Source organism: Aptenodytes patagonicus, chromosome 3 (assembly GCF_965638725.1).
Source record: "Aptenodytes patagonicus chromosome 3, bAptPat1.pri.cur, whole genome shotgun sequence".
Classification (NCBI taxonomy): Eukaryota; Metazoa; Chordata; class Aves; order Sphenisciformes; family Spheniscidae; genus Aptenodytes; species Aptenodytes patagonicus.
Window position 1 is genome coordinate 2,353,934 of NC_134951.1, and position 21,042 is coordinate 2,374,975.

Sequence of the window (21,042 nt, forward strand, 5' to 3'; positions counted from 1 at the left end):
GGAAACAGGACTGGCATACGTCTTAAGCAAACAAGAAATAGGGAATCCAGAGAATACAGAATTAATTATCTTTAAGCATCTGGCTACCGCCTGCGCGCTGTCCTCACTCACACTCTGGCCCTTGTCACAAGTACTTGTCGAGATGGCGCACTTTGGCTTTTCAACATCCAGGGACATTACACAGCTGGGAACACAGAGAGGCTCTTCGCTTCAGCACTCAGCAGCTTGGATCAAAGTTGTGGTTTCCTGCTTTTGGGGGGTTTTCGGTGGGGTGGCAGAAGATTATTATTTTATTTTTTAAAAGGTCTATATTACAGCTATTCTGTTTAAGTCCCCCAGCATACATGAATCTTATGTCAACAGGAGTTTCTCTTCCCATACGATTTGCCAGCTTCCCCAGTTATATAACCTATATGCCTGTAAAAGCTTTCTATAGCTACCATAACCGCTAATATAAGATAAATTAAGGCACAAAGGTAGTCCCGACCTTGACTTCACACACACGCGATGAACCGATGCCACTCTTCTTACTCACAATACCTTGAAAAATGAAATAGGAGAAAGGGCTGCAGCTCTTTCTTACATAGCTCCCTTCTTCATGATAATGCTTAATGTATCCTAAAAGCACATCTGTCCACCCTAATGACGGTACTTGCAGAAAGACTCTAAAATGGAGGCTGGCAATTTTCTATCCTCATAAGCTCTGGAAAGCAGCCCTCGACAATAACAACCTGCGACGGGGCCAGATCAGCGAGGTCAGAAATAGCAGTGTTTGGAGGAGGAAGACACCCGTGGTCACGCAGTCTGTCTCCTTGGGCACTAAGAGCAGGATGGTTCCCCGCAGCGTGTCCCCCGGTATGCTGCTTACAATAATAGTATTGTCTGGACAAAGCTATGATGGAATTTGACTCTATTATGAAGCATCTGCTGATGCTCATTTTCTACCTAATACGATGAATGTTCACAGCAGCAGCATTGGCTGCAATGGGTTTATTTTCAGATTAAGAGAGAGAGAGAGAGAGAGAGAGATTTTAAAAAAAAAAAAAAGGGATAAAGCAAAGGTACCTGAAATTACAGCAATTTTCCATGACCCGTGCTCCTCCTTGGCTATTCTTTCTGCCTCCTCCATTAGTAACATACCAAATCCCTATAATGGGGGAAACAACAGGAAGAAAAGATAAGTTCTGTAAAAATAGAAAGCATCCACAAGGTCAGAATATAAGCATGAGTACAGTACCAAAAGACTCATATTTTTGGCACAGGAATGATCAAAACCTTACTGCAGGAGAGGGCTCGAGAAGAGTACCGCGGGAGAGGTATACCAACACTAAGCTTTACAGGGGAGCTTTCTCAGGGTTTTTTTCTGATGGTGAAATTATTCATAGGCAGTTCTAGTGCCTGACTGCTTCTCGATGGCAGGAACAGAACCAAGTTAAATCCACTGATGGTAAGTCAACTTGGTACGCATCCCGTAATTCCTGGCGCTGAACAAGTCTATCCTGCTGAGATAACCAATCCTGAACAACAATCGCCCACCTTAACGTCCACCTTACTAGACCTGGGTTTGTGCTAGTGAATTAAACAAAGCCAGAGCGCAAACGCCAGATGCAATTGCCTACGCTGTCGAACTGCAGAAGGATCCCAGTGCCATTCTGACTCGGGACATCAGTCGAAACAGATGTGGCCAGACACTACAGATCCAGAGACCCCTGCTGCTGTCCACTTTTCTGACAGACACCTTGCCTTAGCCCCTTGCAATCTTTATTTCCACAACCCCTCCAGGAGTCAGGAGCTGTTACCGTGCTCGTTTCAGGATGAAGAATTGAGGCACGCAGCGACCACGGCGCTTGTCGGGGCTACCCACAAAGCCGCTGCGTGACCCTTGTAGACCTAGGCCCAAGCTCTGTACTGCTCTCCTAGGCTCAGCTCATGACACAGGAGATGGCAAATCAAGAAGAACTGCAGAAGAACGTGTTAATGTTCTGGACCAGATCCATGCCTCTATTTACGTTTGGAAATCTTGCACAGCAGGAGTGCTACTGGAATCACAATAATGCTTCAAATTAAGGGAATAGCCTTTCTACTCTATTTAATAACTTTGTTGTCCTATATATCTGGGAATAATTGATTGGATTAATTCACTCCTAACATTAGGATGCAGGACTTATGCTCGGCTCTTTGTTCATCTGTTTTCCTGACAAGACGTACAGAATTGGGCTGTGGCGACACTGAAGCAGATGTGATTTAATTCTAAAACACATTTAACACTTACAGGCATTTTTAAATAACACACAGAAATCTCCATTCTAAAACGTCCTTCTAATCAGAAATTGCCCCCACAACTGTGAAGAACACTTTCTGATTAACCTCTTGAACACTGACTATTCCGAATGAACATGAGTGCGTCATATGCCATGAAATTTCAATTTGCATCCTATTTTAACGTTTGTAGTTGGCTACTTCCAACTGATTTTCTCTCTCTCTCTCTTTTTTGCCTTCCCCTCCCCCCCCAATACTCAGGATGACCACTTTTTCCTTTCTAAATTTTTAAGTGTTAACTATTTTATAGTGGAAACATCCACTTTTCTTTTTTTTCCTCCCCCCCCACCAGCCACTGCCTTATGGTCACACCTCATCAGCATCTAGCAAAACTGCATCTTAATGCATATACTCAGGGAAAGATTAATAAATACAAGGAAGTTAATTTAAAACATCAGCCCTGAGCACTTCTGGCAAAGAGGACAAACTGATTGCTTTTTTAAAAGCTCAGTCTAAAGGTTCAAAACCTACTGGGGCAAAATTTAATTCACATTTTTGCTCATTGCAAGCTACAGCATGTTACATGCAGCAGAAGGATAATGTGCCATTTTCATACGAGTCACTGCAAGGAATTAGAAACAGCTTTCCACTCCATTCTTCACGTGCTTTAAGAGATACATGAAATGGCTTCCCAAGTGTGTCTGAAGCAAAAAACTGTCAGACCCAACTAAGACACCTCACTTGGGAATCTCACCGAATCACTTAAACTGATACACATCTCAGAACCAAAGTCGGACTTCTTGTTTTGGTAGGAAGAACGTATTCAATAAATGTTCCTTTGAAAGAAAACTGGGTAGTACCAAATAAAATCTCACCTTCCGATATGCAATTATTTCAGATTTCAGAAGTGAAATTCATCTATCGAACAAGATCAATTTTAGAAGGAAATAAAAAGACACAATGGAAGTACCTCCTTTGTTTCGTTTTTAGTCAGTGTGCAGGGAAGTCTGATGTACTGTACAGGATATCAGAGGAAAGATGCTTCAGAACCAAAGATGCTTAGTCCTCAAAACCCAAATTAGCACCAGCATACGTGAGCTCGTATCATACGGGCATGAAGCAGCGCTGATAACGTTCAGGCATGCTTTTTTTATCTCAGAGCAGTTGCAATTGCCTAAACTTGAACACACTAGCAAAAACTCAGAAGCAGCATGATTTCAGCAGGTGAAATGCAAGAAGGGGCTCAAATTCAGTTCTGTTTCTATTGCAGCGGACTATAAATTCAAAGCAACTGAATGAATCTCAGATATTAAATAAAATTCTTCTCCAATTATACTGGGGAGAGGGGAGGAGGGTGCAAGAAACAGGTACAGACGAAAAATAAAGATGGCTTGGAGTACCTGGTGCTGAAATTTTGATGGATCCCGACTGCTCACGGGGACCACGCTCCCATACACGTGCAATTCCCGGACAATGGAAACGCCTCCTTTCAGCTCAGGTCTGAATGACTCCTCTGAACACTTCCGCAGTCGGAGAAGGCCAACGAGAATATCCTGCTCTGGATCTTCATAGGACAGGAAGGTCTCCCAGCCACCATTAGCCACATAATCTCTTCTAACTAATTCAATCTGGTCAAAGAGAAGAAGTGATGACGAATACAAAGAGGAAAAGAAAAAACGAAAACTCCTTTAAAAATATTTAAGCAACACGTTGAACAGACCAAAACCAATTTCATGGATCCATAAACTATTATGATTCAGAGAAAACATGAAGTGCTTTCTTAAAGGCCAATTTAATTCTAGATGGATTTTAGCAGTACCGGATAAGAACTGCTGTTACTGCAGTCGTATTAAAGAGAAAACATGCGACTACTTTAATAAAAATGTATTTGCCAATGGGACAGAACTACTCTTCTATCCCTATTTGCAAGCTTTTAAGAAGGGCTGGTAACCCACATGGTTACCTGTTTCTAAGTCAGAAACCTAAAACCTATGTTTCTTGAGTTACTCGAGTTCATAATCACTGCAAAATCGATGGGGGCAGCAACTCTTGCCACTAACCAAGGCACTTGCTCTAATTGAAATTCAGCTCCAGTTCAAACCTGCTAACGTAGAACGAGTAGTTTTGCATCTGCCTTCACTAAACCTGCATTTAGGTCCATGTCTCTCCTCCTTTGCAAAAGAAATGGCTTGAGATGTCTACAGAACATGGGTCTTCTAAGCAGCAGTCAAATTCTTTACTAATTACCAATTAGTTCTTTCCAGCACCGCACAGGATCTACCTACATGAGCAAACTATGTAGTGAAACAGGAGTGGACCTGAAAGAGTTGGTGTTGAGTGAGTATTGCATCACATGCGCTTTAAAGAATCAGCAAGAAGTGTTTTCTTACTCATTCAGACAGTACTGAAGACACCAAAACCATCCAGACAAGTACCCTGAGAACTGACCAGTAACAACGTATTACTTGCCTCAAATTCGATTTTTTTATAACAACCTAGACAAAGGCAGCTCTGAAGATCACAACAAGTGGAAGGGAAAAGTGAAGTGAGAGTTGGCCGACTGTGGAGAATACAATAAAGACCATGCTTGGGTAGAAGAAATTCCTTCTGCAGAGCACCTAGAAGCTGTAAAGAGTACCTGGTGGGTAAGAGAGCAGAAAGAAGAAAAAACTTCTTCTTCAGACAGTCCTGACCTACCACCATTGAGGAGCAGCCCCAGGACCCAAGACAAGACTCCCTTAGGGCAACATAAGGTCTGATCAAATCTCACGTAACGGCAGAGGTAGCACTGAGTTCATTTGATGTAACCTGTAGCCGACGATGACAATATCACATCTTTGGTGACACAGCGAGTCACTCTATTTGCGTTTTGAATTGAGATGGTATAGCTGAAATAGCTGCCCACCCTTGCTGTAGAGACTCCCTTGCCCACCTCTAACAACCAGCTGCTAAGCAGATCAAAATTATTTCCCAAACTGCCTGGCTCAACAGAGGAGTGGCAGCAATAGTTTGCAATACCGAGCGCCTGATGACGAGACAATGTATGTTGGGAGGTTTTCAGCAGAGACTAGTCCTGGTCTCATCCCATGCACTAGGCACCCATTACCAGCTGGCGTACCTTAGGCGCGCTCCTGGAAGGCGCTTTCTAAATTAATCTGAAAGAAACCAGGTTTCTGTGCTTCCTGATGCTTTCAAAGCGGGGAACGATCGGAGGATTTGCTCCACAAGCACACCCCTGATCTGAACTAAAACCATCATGTAGATACACCTGCCATCATTTTGAGAGACTCCTTTAACTTTAGGAATTCAAACGTGAATGGCAAGTGTCAGTGGATGCCCTGTGCACCAGCACCGCACTGGTGTTTCTAACGTTTACATCCTGATAGTACAATATAGGATTGATCCCTATGGATACCTTGCCATGCTCTTCCCAGTACTACTATAGAGACTAAAGCAAAGGACTTCAGTATTTTTTTCTGCAAATCCTCTAATACCCAAAAATCCATGAATTAAAGATTTGTTTACAGAAAAGCCATACGGGATTCTGTCGCCTGCCTGCTCTACTCCATGACGAAGTCTGGGTGAACGCGGCTCACAATTAAACCCCTTACTGACTACAGAAGCAAGGCTCATTTCAACGCTGACATACAGCTCGCGGGTTAAGCACCCAAGCAGATGTCTGCCAATGTGCCAAATTCTCCAAGAGCACAACTCCGCTCCAGCCTGTGTGTCAGGACGGCTGACACACACCGATCCAGATCTACCGTTAGGTGCATAACACCACTAGTAAAATGGAAATGTACGGGAAAATAAAAGAGCATGAGATATTTAAAATACCCAGATTCTGCAGTTACTTTCATACATGGAAAATCAGTTAGGTTAAAGCTTACTGCTAATTTATAAAAAAAAAGCAGAAAATATTATTAAACACTGCTATATTAAGAGTTCGAAATGGCAAGATTGGAGAACTCCTGGTTTCTCCCAAGGACAAAACAAAACAAGTAGAAAACATGGCTCCGTTGCTTGTCCTCCAGTAGGGACTAGATAGAACCACAGATGCCCTGTTATGCCCACATCCAGTCTGAAAGCCACTTGTAGACAGAAACGAAGTAAGACTACAGGAACCTTCACCAGGAGGCTTTATACTGTGTGCATTTTTATAGCAACATAAGCACGTACCAGATTAGCTGATCTGTTCAGAAAAGTCCCTATTGGATCGAGCCTTTTGTTCTCCCCACTGCCCCGGGCACAGAGGGTCCTAGGATACATAAATCCCCTCAAAGGGTTTTCAGGGACTCATGAGGTGTACAAAGCCCTTTCCTTCTGGGATACTGGCAGAAACGCGGCCAAAGCCAGCCTGAATCACTTCCTGGTCGGTTGGTGCACAGCGATGCGCGGCAGCATGCTGCAGTTCCCAGTGTCAGCCCCTTGTCCGTAAAGCGTCCTGTGTGCTGGGTAAGAATAATCCCCATCAGGGTGGGTCACCGTTTCAGTATACGATCCTATCAAATGTCTAGCACGGTCTGTTTTAAACTTACTTCGACAAACAAAGGGAAAACCCAGTTGCAGATTACATTCTTGGCCTAAAGCAGCTACTCCCGGCTTAAAAATCTGCCTTATTCCTACTAAGGCTCTATATCGAGATCATTATCTTGATATAACCCCCCCCCCCTGCTTTGCAGGAACAGCGGCTTCTAAGTCTTACACTTTCTGCTTTAACAGTAATGTAGGTTCCTGTCTGTAACAGAGCTGTCATTGCCCCTCGCCTTGCAAAAACTGTCAATCCAACGTCTCTTTTCAGCAACAATTCACTAGAGCATTTTTAAGGCTATTACGTAGCACTAAGCAGCCTTAACCATCCTGAGAGCAAGCAAATACCTTCCGCTGCTATGAGAAACACCACTAATTGAAAAGGCAGTTTAAGAGACAGCTCTGTAAAGAACCAGCTATGGGCAAGTAATCTACTTCAAATTGATTTTTTTAAAAAAAAAAATCCACCATCGCCACTATAAAAATACATACAGCCTACCGATCCTTAACAGAAAGAAGTTGCAGAAAGTGTAACTAATTACAGCAAGCAATTAATTTATTTTAGATCTGACATGATAGCCTCTCTTATCAAGGGGATGCGTTGTTTATTTATGAAGCCAAGAAAAACATCGTACCTTGTCATTAGTCTAAAGCGCATGAAAAATTACACCATCTTCAGAATATTTCTCTTGCTTGCTGTCATGATAAATTTTGCTAAGACTACATAATGACATCCTCCTGCCACTCAGACAGATGAGTTTAACAAAGGGAATTTTCAACATAACGTTGCTTTGAAAACCCTGTGATAAGCTATTTGCTAACTACTCAAGAAATTTACAATTTAAATTAGATTAGCACTGCTGACAACAGACGTCTTCGGAAGGTATTTCGTGAAATGACCACAGATTAGATAATGGGAGCAGAGCACAAAGGCTACATGGCCTATGTACAAATGAGTCGGTACAGCCTCAGTTCTTGCAGAAATCTGGTAAGAACAAGATAATTTATTTGGGATCGTTATACATTTCCATACTGGATTTCTGTTATGCAAGATGGGAAGTATTGCACTCCATCTGAATTCACATAATGGCAGGAGAAAAACAGAATATGGCTCCCAGTAATCTCTGATTTGCAAACCGAGAACATCCTTCAGATGCTAAACTCGGAGAATATTCATGCTACTTAACTTCTGGCACCAAACTCAGAACCTCTTTGAGGCCTAAATAATCAGTGGAGCTTCCAAAGCACAACTGAGAGGACCTCTGTTAGGAATCTCTTTCTGCACTGACACATAGAAAGCCTAACCCCAGTTTAGCGGCTCACATTTAGAAAGTGGGTGCTGTGCCCATTGCACAGAAGAGGAGAGTGGTAAGCAAGCCTCATTCTGATTCAGCTTTCTACCTGGGGGTGGCAGTATCTTCTGCCTGGCACAAAGAATTCTTGTTTGAAAGTAAAGGAGATACATGATGGACAAACTCTACAGTCATTTCAAGTCCTTCCTTAACGTCCACAAAGGCAGAGGAAGAGAATACTTCCAGGGTATGATTTATTGGCCACAGCATACATGTATACCAAGACGGATCCGACCCTGTGTGATCTTAGAAAGCTCATCTCCTTGGGTGCCATACATGGCCATGGACCTCCTGACAACTTTCTGGAAGGACTGATCCCTCCTTGTAACCACAGTGAACTGGAGGATTAGTGTCCTAAATTGGATGCTTGAAGTTCAGCAGTGAACATTTTCCTTTCTATGAAATAAGCATAGCAGTCTCTCTGTGGACTATTTTAGGAAGGTAAAGAACAACATATGTGTCATATGCTGACTGGATCTACTCACATATAAATATATACATACATGTGCAGTAATGTATTTATACATATACTGTTTGCCTATATAAACATGCACATTCACAAAAAAGGCTGTAAATTCATCTTGCTAAACATTCATTCCTGTTCAGCATGCACACACTGTGTTTCTGGTATTTTCTAAATCCAAATTTGTAATGAGGAGGGAGAAAAGGGAAGGCTGAGAAGCAGTAAGAAAGAGCTGCTTATTTTGTTGTAACAGTGCAAATACCAAAATAACTGCTGGCTGTAGTCAGTTTATTGAACACGGTGGTCCATACATTTCAACATCTGACTCTGCTCAAACCAGAGACATCCAAAGCTGCTGTGAAAATAAATGGAAAATTGGATCCAGCTACAGAGGCGAACCGCAGGATTGGACGTGCAACAAATGGGTCCCAACACCTCCACACCAAACACAGAAAACAGATTGTGTCTGAAACAAGCTCCTAGAGAAAAGACAAATTTTACCTGATACGGTCTCACTTTATGGTGAATTTCTTGAATTCCAACCTCTCTTGTCCTTACATCACGACACTAGGAAAAGAAAGTGAGGAAAAAAAATTACATGGGAGAAAAACATTAAGGTCTGAAACACACAGATTTCCAGCCACCTATTGGGTTCAAAACTAAGCTGAAATAGCATGAAGTTGCAAGGATGAATTTCAAATGGGTAGACTTCAAAATAAAAATGCTCACCGATCCATCCCTAATACACCTCGGGAAGAGGTCTTAGTGCTAAATGGAAAGACATGCTGGCAAAAATCAATTCACTAAGCAACCATTATGGCTCGTGAGGAAACGTACCCTTTGATTCACAAACAGCAGGGTCTGGAGGCGAAGTCAACATACATAAAAGAATAACAGAGAAAAAAAAAAAGGACTTCGGCATAATCCATTTTTACCCTACATTGGGAAGGTCTAACATTGGCAAAATCTACACTAAGGCACCAGAGAGTCCTCAAATAGCCAGTTTTTGAATCTCAGCAACCCTTTCCTTGCTTTTAAATGATCACATGAAAACTGTTGCAGAAGCCCTACCCAAATATCAGAAAGTAAAGCTAACGCTGCTCTGGCATCCACAGAGCGTCACTGAGGCTTGGGACCGATGACGGAGAAAACAAAAGACAGCCAAAAGAAATCTTCCCTCCCTTAGAAGTCAGACAGAGGAGACGAGGCTCCAAGCTCCGTGCCTGAGAGATGGGTTAGAGCTTGCATCAACTTCGGTGCTTCTCAGCAAAGCCAATGAAAGTTGAGTAATTTGGCACCCATTCACGTAAGCAAACAGTTGTGATAGTACAAGCACTCCTACTGCAGGAGACTATGCGCATTCACATCTTAGCAGGTTTATTGGAAAGTCCAGTGCTAAGCTTAACCCAACTTTTGTCAGCGAAGTGCAGCCACGATTCTTTTACCCAAAGCAGCTGAGTTGCAAATTGTCCTGGTTTCGGCAGGGATAGAGTTAATTTCCTTCCTAGTAGCTGGCACAGTGCTGTGTTTTGGATTTAGGATGAGAACAAAGTTGATAACGCACTGATGTTGTAGTTGTTGCTGAGCAGTGCTTACACTAGTCAAGGACTTTTTAGTTTCCCATGCTCTACCGACTGAGCAGGCTGGAGGTGCACAAGAAGCTGGGAGGGGGCACAGCCAAACTGGCCAGAGGGACATTCCATACCATGGGACGTCATGCTCAGTACAGAAACTGGGAAAAGCTGGCCGGGGGGGCCGCTGCTCGGGGACTGGCTGGGCATCGGTTGGCAGGTGGTGAGCAATTGTACTGTGCATCACTTGCTTTGTGTAGTATTATTATTATCATATTATTATTATTATCATTTTATTTCAATTATTAAACTGTTTTTATCTCAACCCACGACTTTTTCTCACTTGTGCTCTTCCAATTCTCTCCCCCATCCCACCGGCGGCGGGGGGGGAGTGAGCGAGCGGCTGCGTGGTGCTCAGTTGCCGACTGAGGTTAAACCACGACACAAATGCTTGTTTAGAATCACAGAATAGTTTGGGTAGGAAGGGACCTCTAAAGGTCATCTAGTCCAACCCCCCTGCCGTGGGCAGGGACATCTGCAACTAGAGCAGGTTGCTCAGAGCCCCGTCCAGCCTGACCTGGAATGTTTCCAGGGATGGGGCATCCATCCCTGGATTCATTCCACTAGCGCTGCTGTACTTGGAGGGAAGGAAGATAACCTCCACCAATGGGCTAAAATTGCTCTAACAGCAACACCACCTACCTGCCCACGTATTTCCAAAAGCCAGACTTTTAGACAGGGAAAGAACGTGTGAAAATCCAATTCACACAGAAACTCAGAGTACCCAGAACAAGCACAGCTCTATCTCATGCCCTGTCCTCCTCTGAATGCTTTTAAATTCCTTTATCAATATAAAGCAACAATCTCCCATATAGCAGAAAAAAGTGGGGGGTTGTGTTTGTTTTTTTAGAGTGGGCTATGGTAAAACCGGGATTCACTGTCGTACCAGGATTCTAGAGTAGACAAACTCTTCTCTGCTTTACAATTTCCCAGCTACTTAAACAGCACAGTGAAAGGCAGAGGAATATCCACTCTTCATTAAGAACGCCAGAACTGAGGAAGGACAGTGTATTCTGGGATGCTGCTTTAAAATTCTGTGTCCCAACTGCGTATCTCCACTTGCACTCGGCGGTTGGCGATCACGAAGGCCAGCATCTGGTCCCTCCAGCAAGGCTCCTCAAGAATAATTTCTTTCCAACAACCACAGACACAAGTTGCAGCGTTGGCATGACTGATCCCCATCCCTCAAACGTGCTCCTCACCAAGCCATTCCCCAAAGACAGATGCCAGAACTGCCAGAGCTGGTGAGCTGGCTGATCTTTACTATTGAGCCTGCAAATATATGAGATTCCTGTAAGTCCCTTCCTTGCCTTGGCCTTTTCCTCTCCTTTTCCAAGCTAAGAGACAAGAGGACAAAAGCATATTTATAGTTTTCTCCTATGACACATGAAAAACACAGCAGTACCTTACATTTCAAGCTATATTGCAGCAAACTGTTTGGTTCCTCATTCCACCAGCTGCAGTGTTTCTGCCTCACTAAATCAAAATCTATAATCATCTGCACAGCAGAGATATTTACAGATTTGGTTCTTCTAAAAGCGATGACTGCCGGCCTGACAAGCCCTTTAATGGTTCAGCTCAGCTATCCTGCTTCTCCAGCTGGTCTTGATCAGGTTCAGATCAAACGATGTGGTTTTAGTATCAAACCCAGGGAAGAGTTCACTAGTAGCCCTAAAGAGCTCGACTGAAAAGGCTTAGCTGCACCACGGAGGTTGTCTCCCCTGCCTGGTTTTGAAGTGAGAAGTCAGCAGGAGGGATGGAAGCTTCTGTGGCTGGCAAAGCTGTCTGCCAAATCCTGGCTTGCTACTGAAGAGAGTCTGGGAGGAATGATTTAAGGAGAAAGTCCAGGGCATCAGCTTAGGAGAGATTAAGTGGTAGGGAAAGCCCAGCTGGAAGGAAGACAGTCTGCAGTTTATTTTCTGATCCATTGCACTGCAACCGCAAGATGCAAGTGAGATGGCAAAGGCAGTAAGGAGCTAGATGTAGCCTAGGGAACTATCCACGTTAAATACCAACAATATAGGTCAGCAGCACAAGTTGATGTGGGGCTACAGGTACACACACAGTAGCTGAAGACTTTACTATTGCTGGATGCAGTAATGCCTTAAAACCTCTTTAAGCAAAGGAGAGCTAGAAAGAGGGAGCGCTAAATCACAATACAGATGCATAGGACAGTTGTGGTGAGGACCTGCTCCTGCCTGAACACCAGGACCCCAAAGCAATTAAAGGCCTTTGGAATACTCTCACGGAACACAAGGTTTGCGTGTTGTTTTGTCTAGGACGTCGGGCATCCCAGGAAAGGCAGAACTTGGGCATAACTTTACTGGAGGATCTGCAAACCGTGGCTGGCAACAGGGTTTCGGAGGGAGGTTCAAACAGTGAGCAGTGTCAGAGCAGACCATGAGGGGCACTGAATGCCAACCGCCACAGCGACCTTCCGAGAAAAATCAAGACTGGGTATACATACCTCCTTCTGACTTCAAATATAAATGCAATTCCTCCCTCCCCCTCCTCCTCTCCACTGTCGCTCATATTTTTATTTGACCTTAGAAATATTAAGAATATCAAGTCTCATTTGTTTGTGCTGAAATCTCTCTTGCAAGATTGCCCTGGCCTCGGACTAAGAGCTTTTCTTCCCATTGTTCAGTCAAGTAAGTGCATGCGTGGGAAAAAGAAAGGAAGGAGAATTTCTAATAGCATAAATTAAAAAGAAACCTTCCTGCCTTCTCTCTGATTTAAGGGTTTCATTCTGTTAAAAAGTGGAATATCACAAACTAGTTACTGAGTACCTTCAGGAAGGAGGTGAAAGTGCCAATCTAAAAACCAACCAAACAAAACCAGCTTTTCCAAAGTATCATCAAGGTGCTTTTTAGTCATTAAATTTTTTTTTTTTTTTTAAGACCTTTGCAGATCATTTTAGTTCAGCAGTAAACCTGGCTCCTATCGTGTCTTCTGGTCATTACTTTCCTCTCTGCTCCTTTGTGTAAGGCATCAAGCAGCTCTCCCTCAATATCAACTGACAAACGTTTTACCTGTGTCCCAAGATCTTTCATCCTGGCCAAGGCAAGCTCCCTCAGGTTCCCGTGCTCCACTCCAGAGCTGACTAGTGGCATTGGGATATCTCTGCATGTAAGAGGAAAAACAAAAACCTCAAACAACTGCATTAGCAGACAATACACCATAAAGCACCATTACGGTCACCTAAGCCAAGATCCCAAATAGCAGACCACAGAACTTAACTGAATTACCTTTGTTTCAAGTCTTTGGTTGAACAAGAAGTAACACAGGCAAAACACAACTAAAAGCAGGAGAAAAATGAAGGGAAAAAGCTACAGATTTTATTTTCGTAAAAAGACTGAAGCCAAAAGTAGGCTTTTACAATCCTGAGAAATAGGTTATAATTTTGCTCTCAGTTCTTCACCTGCAAGTCTGGAAAAAAAAGGATCATCCAGCCGAGCCTGTGCCTCGCCTAGGACTCCAGGTCAGATGTCCTTCATGGTATCTGTTGCTGGAGACCAGCAATTGGGAACCAGCCTGTGTCCTTCTGCGGTCTCCGAGTTGAATGTCCATCAGGGAAAATTCATCAGAATTACAACATTTTTATATTGGGACGCTAGCTGCTTAAAAGTGAAAAGGTTCTGTTTAGCAAATGATTTGCAGCAAAGCCCAGCCAGAAAGTCTAGGGCCTTCCTATGGGAATGTAAATCATGAGTCTGCAAATGGCAGAACTCCTTCCTTCAGTTCCCCAAGGGAGGTACTGAAAAGAAATTTGAAAGCAAGACCAGGTTTGGCCTCTCCGCTGCCTTCCAGGGCAGTTTTTCCCACTAGACTTTAGGAAAGCAGGATACCATCCCTTAGGGAAAGGAGAATTTACGCATCCAGATCAAGCTGAAAAAGAAACATGCGGATTATTGGCACATCCCACTCCACGCTCACCTTCTATCTAATGCTGTATTATACGGTGATCTCAAATGCTTCTCCCGCCCGCTGCTCAAATTCCACCCTGGCACCTCTGATAACACACTACCCAAGTGCACTACTGCGTAGGCCAAACCCCCTCCGATCTTCTACGGGGAAACAAGGACTTTACAAGTATGAAAGAGACTCAGTAAATTGTACAACGGGTCGGTCTCAAAACGGGGCTCAAACATTCCTTGGTGAGTATTCCTCCTTTATCTATGCAAGCATTCAACAGAGTAAAGAACAGAGTGTCACAAAAAAACCCCATACAGAGAATGGGATGGTTCAGGGAATTGGTAATGTAATTAGCTTAATCCATCTTGGTTCAGTACTGATTGAAAGTCATCACCATCTAGCAGCTGTCTGATGACCTCCGTAAAATGTATTAATTGATCTATTCAGTTCCTTAAGGACTTGCATTCACATCATGGCCCCTATTAACAATTACTGTATAAAAGATCAAGGTCTTCAAGGGTCCTAAAGACCTGATCCTTGTGCAGCTTCAGCCTTATTGAAGTTTGAGACACTGGCAAGGGGAGCAAGAAAAGGAGTTTTCCTTTACTGTTAAGATCGAAAACAAGGGCTTCAGAGTCCAGAATTCTCCTCCCATTTCAGCACTGCACTCCAATTTCGGTACAACTTTCTTCAGCATAACGGGGGCCCTGTGTTTTACCTTCCTCCCCTGTTTTCCCTGCTCTTTTTTCTATAAAGCCAAAGGGTCTATGAAAAATTCCTCGCCTCTTACACTTGCATGCCAAAAAGTTGAGGCAAAATACAATTAGAAAACCATTTCATTTATTCAGTGGATTTCTTTGAGTAAATAAGACACTGCAGAGCCAACACAACATACTTCAAAAAGCCTCAATTAGAGGAAATGAGCACTTCACATTGTGACTAAAAGACACACTAGAGGAGAACAGCATTTTCATGGAATAGAATCATAGAATCGTTTAGGTTGGAAAAGACCCTTAAGATCATCAAGTCCAACCATTAACCTAACACTGCCAAGTCCACCACTAAACCATGTCCCTAAGCGCCACATCTACACGTCTTTTAAACACCTCCAGGGATGGTGACTCAACCACATCCGTGGGCAGCCTGTTCCAATGCTTGACAACCCTTTCGGTGAAGAAATTTTTCCTAATATCCAATCTAAACCTCTCCTGGCGCAACTTGAGGCCGTTTCCTCTCGTCCTATCGCTTGTTCCTTGGGAGAAGAGACCAACCCCCACCTCGCTACAACCTCCTTTCAGGGAGTTGTGGAGAGCGATGAGGTCTCCCCTCAGCCTCCTTTTCTCCAGGCTGAACAACCCCCGTTCCCTCAGCCACTCCTCATCAGACTTGTTCTCCAGACCCCTCACCAGCCTCGTTGCCCTTCTCTGGACACGCTCCAGCACCTCGACGTCCTTCTTGTAGTGAGGGGCCCAAAACTGAACACAGTATTCGAGGTGTGGCCTCACCAGGGCCGAGTACAGGGGCACGATCACTTCCCTACTCCTGCTGGCCACGCTATTTCTGATACAGGCCAGGATGCTCTTGGCCTTATTGACTGCCTGGGCACACTGCCGGCTCATGTTCAGCCGGCTGTCGACCAACACCCCCAGGTCCTTTTCTGCCGGGCAGCTTTCCAGCCACTCTTCCCCAAGCCTGTAGCGCTGCATGGGGTTGTTGTGGCCGAAGTGCAGGACCCGGCACTTGTCCTTGTTGAACCTCATACAGTTGGTCTGGGCCCATCGATCCAGCCTGTCCAGGTCCCTCTGCAGAGCCTTCCTACCCTCCAGCAGATCAACACTCCCGCCCAACTTGGTGTCGTCTGCAAACTGACTGAGGGTGCACTCGATCCCCTTGTCCAGACCGTTGATAAAGATATTAAACAGGACTGGCCCCAATACTGAGCCCTGGGGAACACCGCTCGTGACCGGCCGCCAATGGGATTGAACTCCATTCACCACAACTCTTTGGGCCCGGCCATCCAGCCAGTTTTTTACCCAGTGAAGCATATGTCCGTCCAAGCCATGAGCAGCCAGTTTCTTCAGGAGAATGCTGTAGGAAATGGTATCAAAGGTTTTACTAAAGTTGAGGTAGACCACATCCACAGCCTTTCCCTCATCCACTGAGTGGGTCACCTTGTCATAGAAGGAGATCAGGTGAGTCAAGCAGGACCTGCCTTTCATCAAACCATGCTGGCTGGGCCTGGTCACCTGGCTGTCCTGTACATGCCGCGTGATGGCACTCAAGATGATCTGCTCCATAACCTTCCCCAGCTCCGAGGTCAGGCTGACAGACCTGTCGTTCCCTGGATCCTCCTTCCAGCCCTTCTTGTAGAAGGGCGTCACATTTGCTAACCTCCAGTCAACTGGGACCTCCCCGGTCAGCCAGGACTGCTGATAAATGATGGAAAGTGGCTTGGTGAGCACATCCACCAGCTCCCTCAGTCCCCTTGGGTGGATCCCATCCGGCCCCATAGACCTCTGTGTGTCTAAGTGGTGGAGCAGGTCGCTAACCATTTCCCCTTGGATTATGGGGGCTTCATTCTGCTCCCCGTCCCTCTCTTCCAGCTCAGGGGGCTGGGTACCCGCAGAACAACTGGTCTCACTAATAAAGACTGAGGCAAAGAAGGCATTAAGTACCTCAGCCTTTCCCTTACCCTTTGTCACTATGTTTTCCCCCGCATCCAATAAAGGATGGAGATTCTCCTTTGCCCTCCTGTTGTTGCTAATGTATTTATAGAAACAGTTTTTATTGTCTTTTACAGCAGTAACCAGATTAAGTTCTAGTTGGGCTTTGGCCCTTCTAATTTTCTCCCTGCATAACCTCGCAACATCCTTGTAGTCCTCCTGAGTGGCCTGCCCCTTCTTCCAAAGGTCATAAACTCTCCCTTTTTTCCTGAGCGCCAGCCAAGCTCTCTGTTCAGCCGAGCCGGTCGTCTTCCCCGCTGGCTCGTCTTTCGGCACACGGGGACAGCCTGCTCCTGCGCCTTGAAGCTTTCCTTCTTGAAGAATGTCCAGCCTTCCTGGGCTCCTCTGCCCTTCAGGACTGCCTCCCACGGGACTCTGTCAACCAGTGTCCTGAACAGGCCAAAGTCTGCCCTCCGGAAATCCAAGGCAGCAGTTCTGCTGACCCCGCTCCTTACTTCTCCAAGAATCGAAAACTCTATCATTTTGTGATCGCTGTGCCCAAGACGGCCTCCAACCGTCACATCACCCACGAGTCCTTCTCTGCTCACAAACAACAGGTCCAGCGGGCGCCTTCCCTAGCTGGCTCCCTCACCAGCTGTGTCAGGAGGTTATCTTCCACACGCTCCAGGAACCTCCTGGACTGTGTCCTCTCTCCTGTACTGTATTTCCAGCAGACATCTGCTAAGTTGAAGTCCCCCATGAGAACAAGGGCTAGCGATTGTGAGACTTCTCAGCTGCTTATAGAATATTTCATCTGCCTCTTCATCCTGGTCGGGTGGTCTCTAACAGACTCCCACCATGGTACCTGCCTTATTGGCCTTCCCCCTGATTCTTACCCATAAACACTCGACCCTATCGTCACCATCATTAAGCTCTAGACAATCAACACTCCCTAACGTACAGGGCTACTCCACCGCCTCTCCCTCCTTGCCTATCCCTTCTGAAGAGCTTATAGCCATCCATTGCAGCACTCCAGTTGTTTCCATGATGGCAACTATATCATAGTTTTTCCATAGTGGCTTCCAGCTCCTCCTGTTTGTTGCCCGTGCTGCGTGCATTGGTGTAGACGCACTTCAGTTGAGCTATTGATCCTGCCACCTTTCTGGGAGGAGAAACCCTAATTCCTACGTGACCATTCTCAGGCGCTTCTGTGGTTTCTAACACATAACCCTTGTGTCTTTGCTGCCGCATGGATCTCCATCCCCTGCCTCCACCGAGACGGCAGACCGATGGACCTCGCCAGCACACCGTCCCTCAACCATTGGCGTGCCGCCCCCAGGCTTATCTCTAGCGAGCCTGATTTTATCCCTTTCCCCCTTCAAATCTAGTTTAAAGTGCTTTCAATGAGCCCTGCTAACTCCTGTGCAAAGATCCTTTTCCCCCTTTGAGACAGGTGTACCCCCATCTGTCACCAGCAGGCCTGGTGTCGTTTAGACCAACCCGGGATCAAAAACCCCAAAATTCTGCCGGTGACACCAGGCTCGGAGCCAGGTATTGATCTGCTGGCTCTTCCCGTTTCTTCCCTCATCATTCCCTGCAACTGGAAGGACACAGGAGAACACTGCTTGTGCTCCTGATCCCTTAACCAGTCGTCCCAAGGCCCTGAAGTCTCTCTTGATTGCCCTCGGGCTTCTTGCTGCAACTTCATCGCTGCCTACCTGAAAAATCAATAATAATAGTAGTCTGAGGGCCGTACCAGGGTAGGAAGCTTTCTCTTCACATCTTTAACCCGGGCCCCAGGGAGGCAGCAGCCTTCCCTAAGAAGTGGGTCCGGTCTGCATATTGGGCCTTCAGTTCCCTTCAGAACGGAGTCTCCTATGACAATGACCCATCTTTTTTTCTTTATGGAAGCAGTTTTGACACAGGGCGTGGGCCGACTTAACCTCGGCGACACCTCCACTAGATGAACCATCATCCTCGTTATTGTTTGGTTCCATTGCAGAGCCTCATACCTATTATGCCAGGGCACCGGGGAAGGTGGGATAGTCACAGAGGAGACACGCCTGCTGCGCCGGGCAGGAACTTGTCGCCGTTGTCCCCTATCCCTTAAGTCGCTGTGTTCAGCAATGCAGAGAGAGGATAGGGAATCCTCCGTATCACACGTCCTGTCTGCCTGTTGGGCCTGTCTCAGGGAAGGTAGGGGGTGATTCCAGTAGTGTCTCTCTCTCTCTCTCTCACACACTCCCTGATACTCCTCAACCTACTCAGCTCCTCCCGGAGCTCTGTCACTAAGCGGAGGAGTTCCTCTCCCTAGTTGCACCTCCCAGAGGTGTGCTCGCTGCTGCCGCCCGGTACTGGCGTGAGAGCAGGGCACAGCCTGCAGCCTGACGCCTGGCTGGCAGCGTGTTCCCACCGCAGCTCTGTCTGGGAAGCTGCGTCAGCCATGGTGGGTGCAGAGCTCAGAGAGGCCGTGGCTTTCTGCCGGGTGGATACCATTGCTCCCTGGTCGAGCTGGCAGAGCTTCAGCACCCTTCCTGCACGCCCTGCTGCGCAAACTGCCGCGTCGTGCCCTGTTTGCGGCGCTCCTGGTCGCCAGCGCGCCCCAAGGGCTTCTTTTATAGGTGTTGGGGGGCTTGGCCGCCGTTGGTCCTGGCACCACCCCAGTCTCATCAGCCGCCGTGGTGGGAGCTGCAGGCTCCTGGCAGCTCTCTCAGCTCCCCTGAGGTTCCCCCGGTTCGGGAAACCCCCCTGTGCACCGTGCTGGAGCACTCCGCTGCGGATCCTGCCGGCACCAGAGCTGCTCGCCTCGGCGATCTACAGTGATAATCTAAACGCCTTTCTTCTAATTATGGAAGAACTCCAAAAAGTCAGGCTGTATGTATTTTCCCTACAGGGACACAGATAAAACATCCTGACATCTTCCAGTACTAGGTCTTTAGCTAAATCCAGAGTCAGCTATGAAACAGTAAATGAAGTACTGCAAATAAAAGATAGAATACAACATACAGTAACTTGAGCCTCTCTCATCTGCCTACTAGGGAGCAAACTAAATTAAAATATGAATGATAAGCTTTTTAAGAAAAAGAAAGCAAGAAATAGGTTTTCCATCCCCACTTCAGATTAGGGCAGAGTATTTAAATAAGTAACCTGTGTGCATCATGAGTGTACACACTAACTGCCGATTTTGAATAGCCGCAAGACAGCATTGTACCAGTGATTTCAGGACTTGTTAAAATGTTAAACAAATTCAGGGATATGGGGGATTAAATCCTGACCTTATTAAAGTTAACGTGCAATTTGCCAGAAGCTTCAACAAGGCCTATTTAATCTTCAATTTTTCAAACATTTTGCATTACTTAGGACACTTGTGAAGCAGCTGATTGAAGCACACAGTGAAAGTCTAAAGACCTTGAGTCTGCTCTCAGCTCTGACTTATTATATGATCTCGGTTGAGCAAGGTATTTTATTTCTTCGTACCTACATGTCCCCACCAAGACAGTGAAAATAACATTCATATAAACCACCGCGATCCACGAAAGGAAAAGTCTCAAGGTGTGCGGCACTACTGCTGTCATTTCACACCTTCTCAGACACCAAAGCACTTCGGTGATAATGAGGTTCACAAACATTCAGGATAAATACAGTATTAAGCATCTCTGACAGTTACAAAACACCCTGGAAGATATATTCTCCTCCAACCAGACAATAGCAACAGCATCTCTTTTTTTTTTTTTTTTTTTAAAACATATTTAACCTGGTCTTTCTGCTTCAGGAAACTTCTACAGTGTTAGTGACACCTCTCCCATACTCACTCGACTCCTTAAACTCATTATTTTGAGCATGTGAGTGACTACAAAACCAGAGTCCCTTATGCTTCCTCAAAACCTGGTACTAGGGAACAGAGATCCCAAGTAATGGTCGTAATAAGGAAGGGCATAGGTAGCTCAGTCTTTTTCTGGCGGTCTTTGCTAGAAAACCTGAATGCACGTACCAAACGGCCAGTCAGTATGCAGAGAGCTCGGGACAAGCCGCCATCCGGGGCACAAGCTGCATCTGAAAGGATTGTGGAAACAGAGCCTGAAATGTAAGATGTGAAGGACGGAGGACTGGCGGCAGCGGGTTGGAGGGAGATGGAAAGGGCCTGGGGCAGCAATGGAGAACGGGGAAAAAGTTGCTGTCCTCAGTGAAGCAGTGTTGGGAACAGGCCACAAACATTTGTGGAAATCTGG

General features: G+C 45.7%; 1 protein-coding gene across 1 annotated transcript in view; it reads right to left on the reverse strand.

Moving 5' to 3' along the window:
• The window catches only part of ELP3 (elongator acetyltransferase complex subunit 3), a 101,864-nt gene that overhangs the window by 22,684 nt on the left and 58,138 nt on the right, over positions 1–21,042 (reverse strand). The window contains exons 11-14 of the mRNA XM_076332535.1: positions 13,268–13,358; positions 9,106–9,171; positions 3,660–3,887; positions 1,066–1,147 (exon numbers count right to left, since the gene is read on the reverse strand). Of these exons, the coding sequence (XP_076188650.1) occupies positions 1,066–1,147; positions 3,660–3,887; positions 9,106–9,171; positions 13,268–13,358 (467 nt within the window). The remainder of the gene's footprint in view (positions 1–1,065; positions 1,148–3,659; positions 3,888–9,105; positions 9,172–13,267; positions 13,359–21,042) is intronic.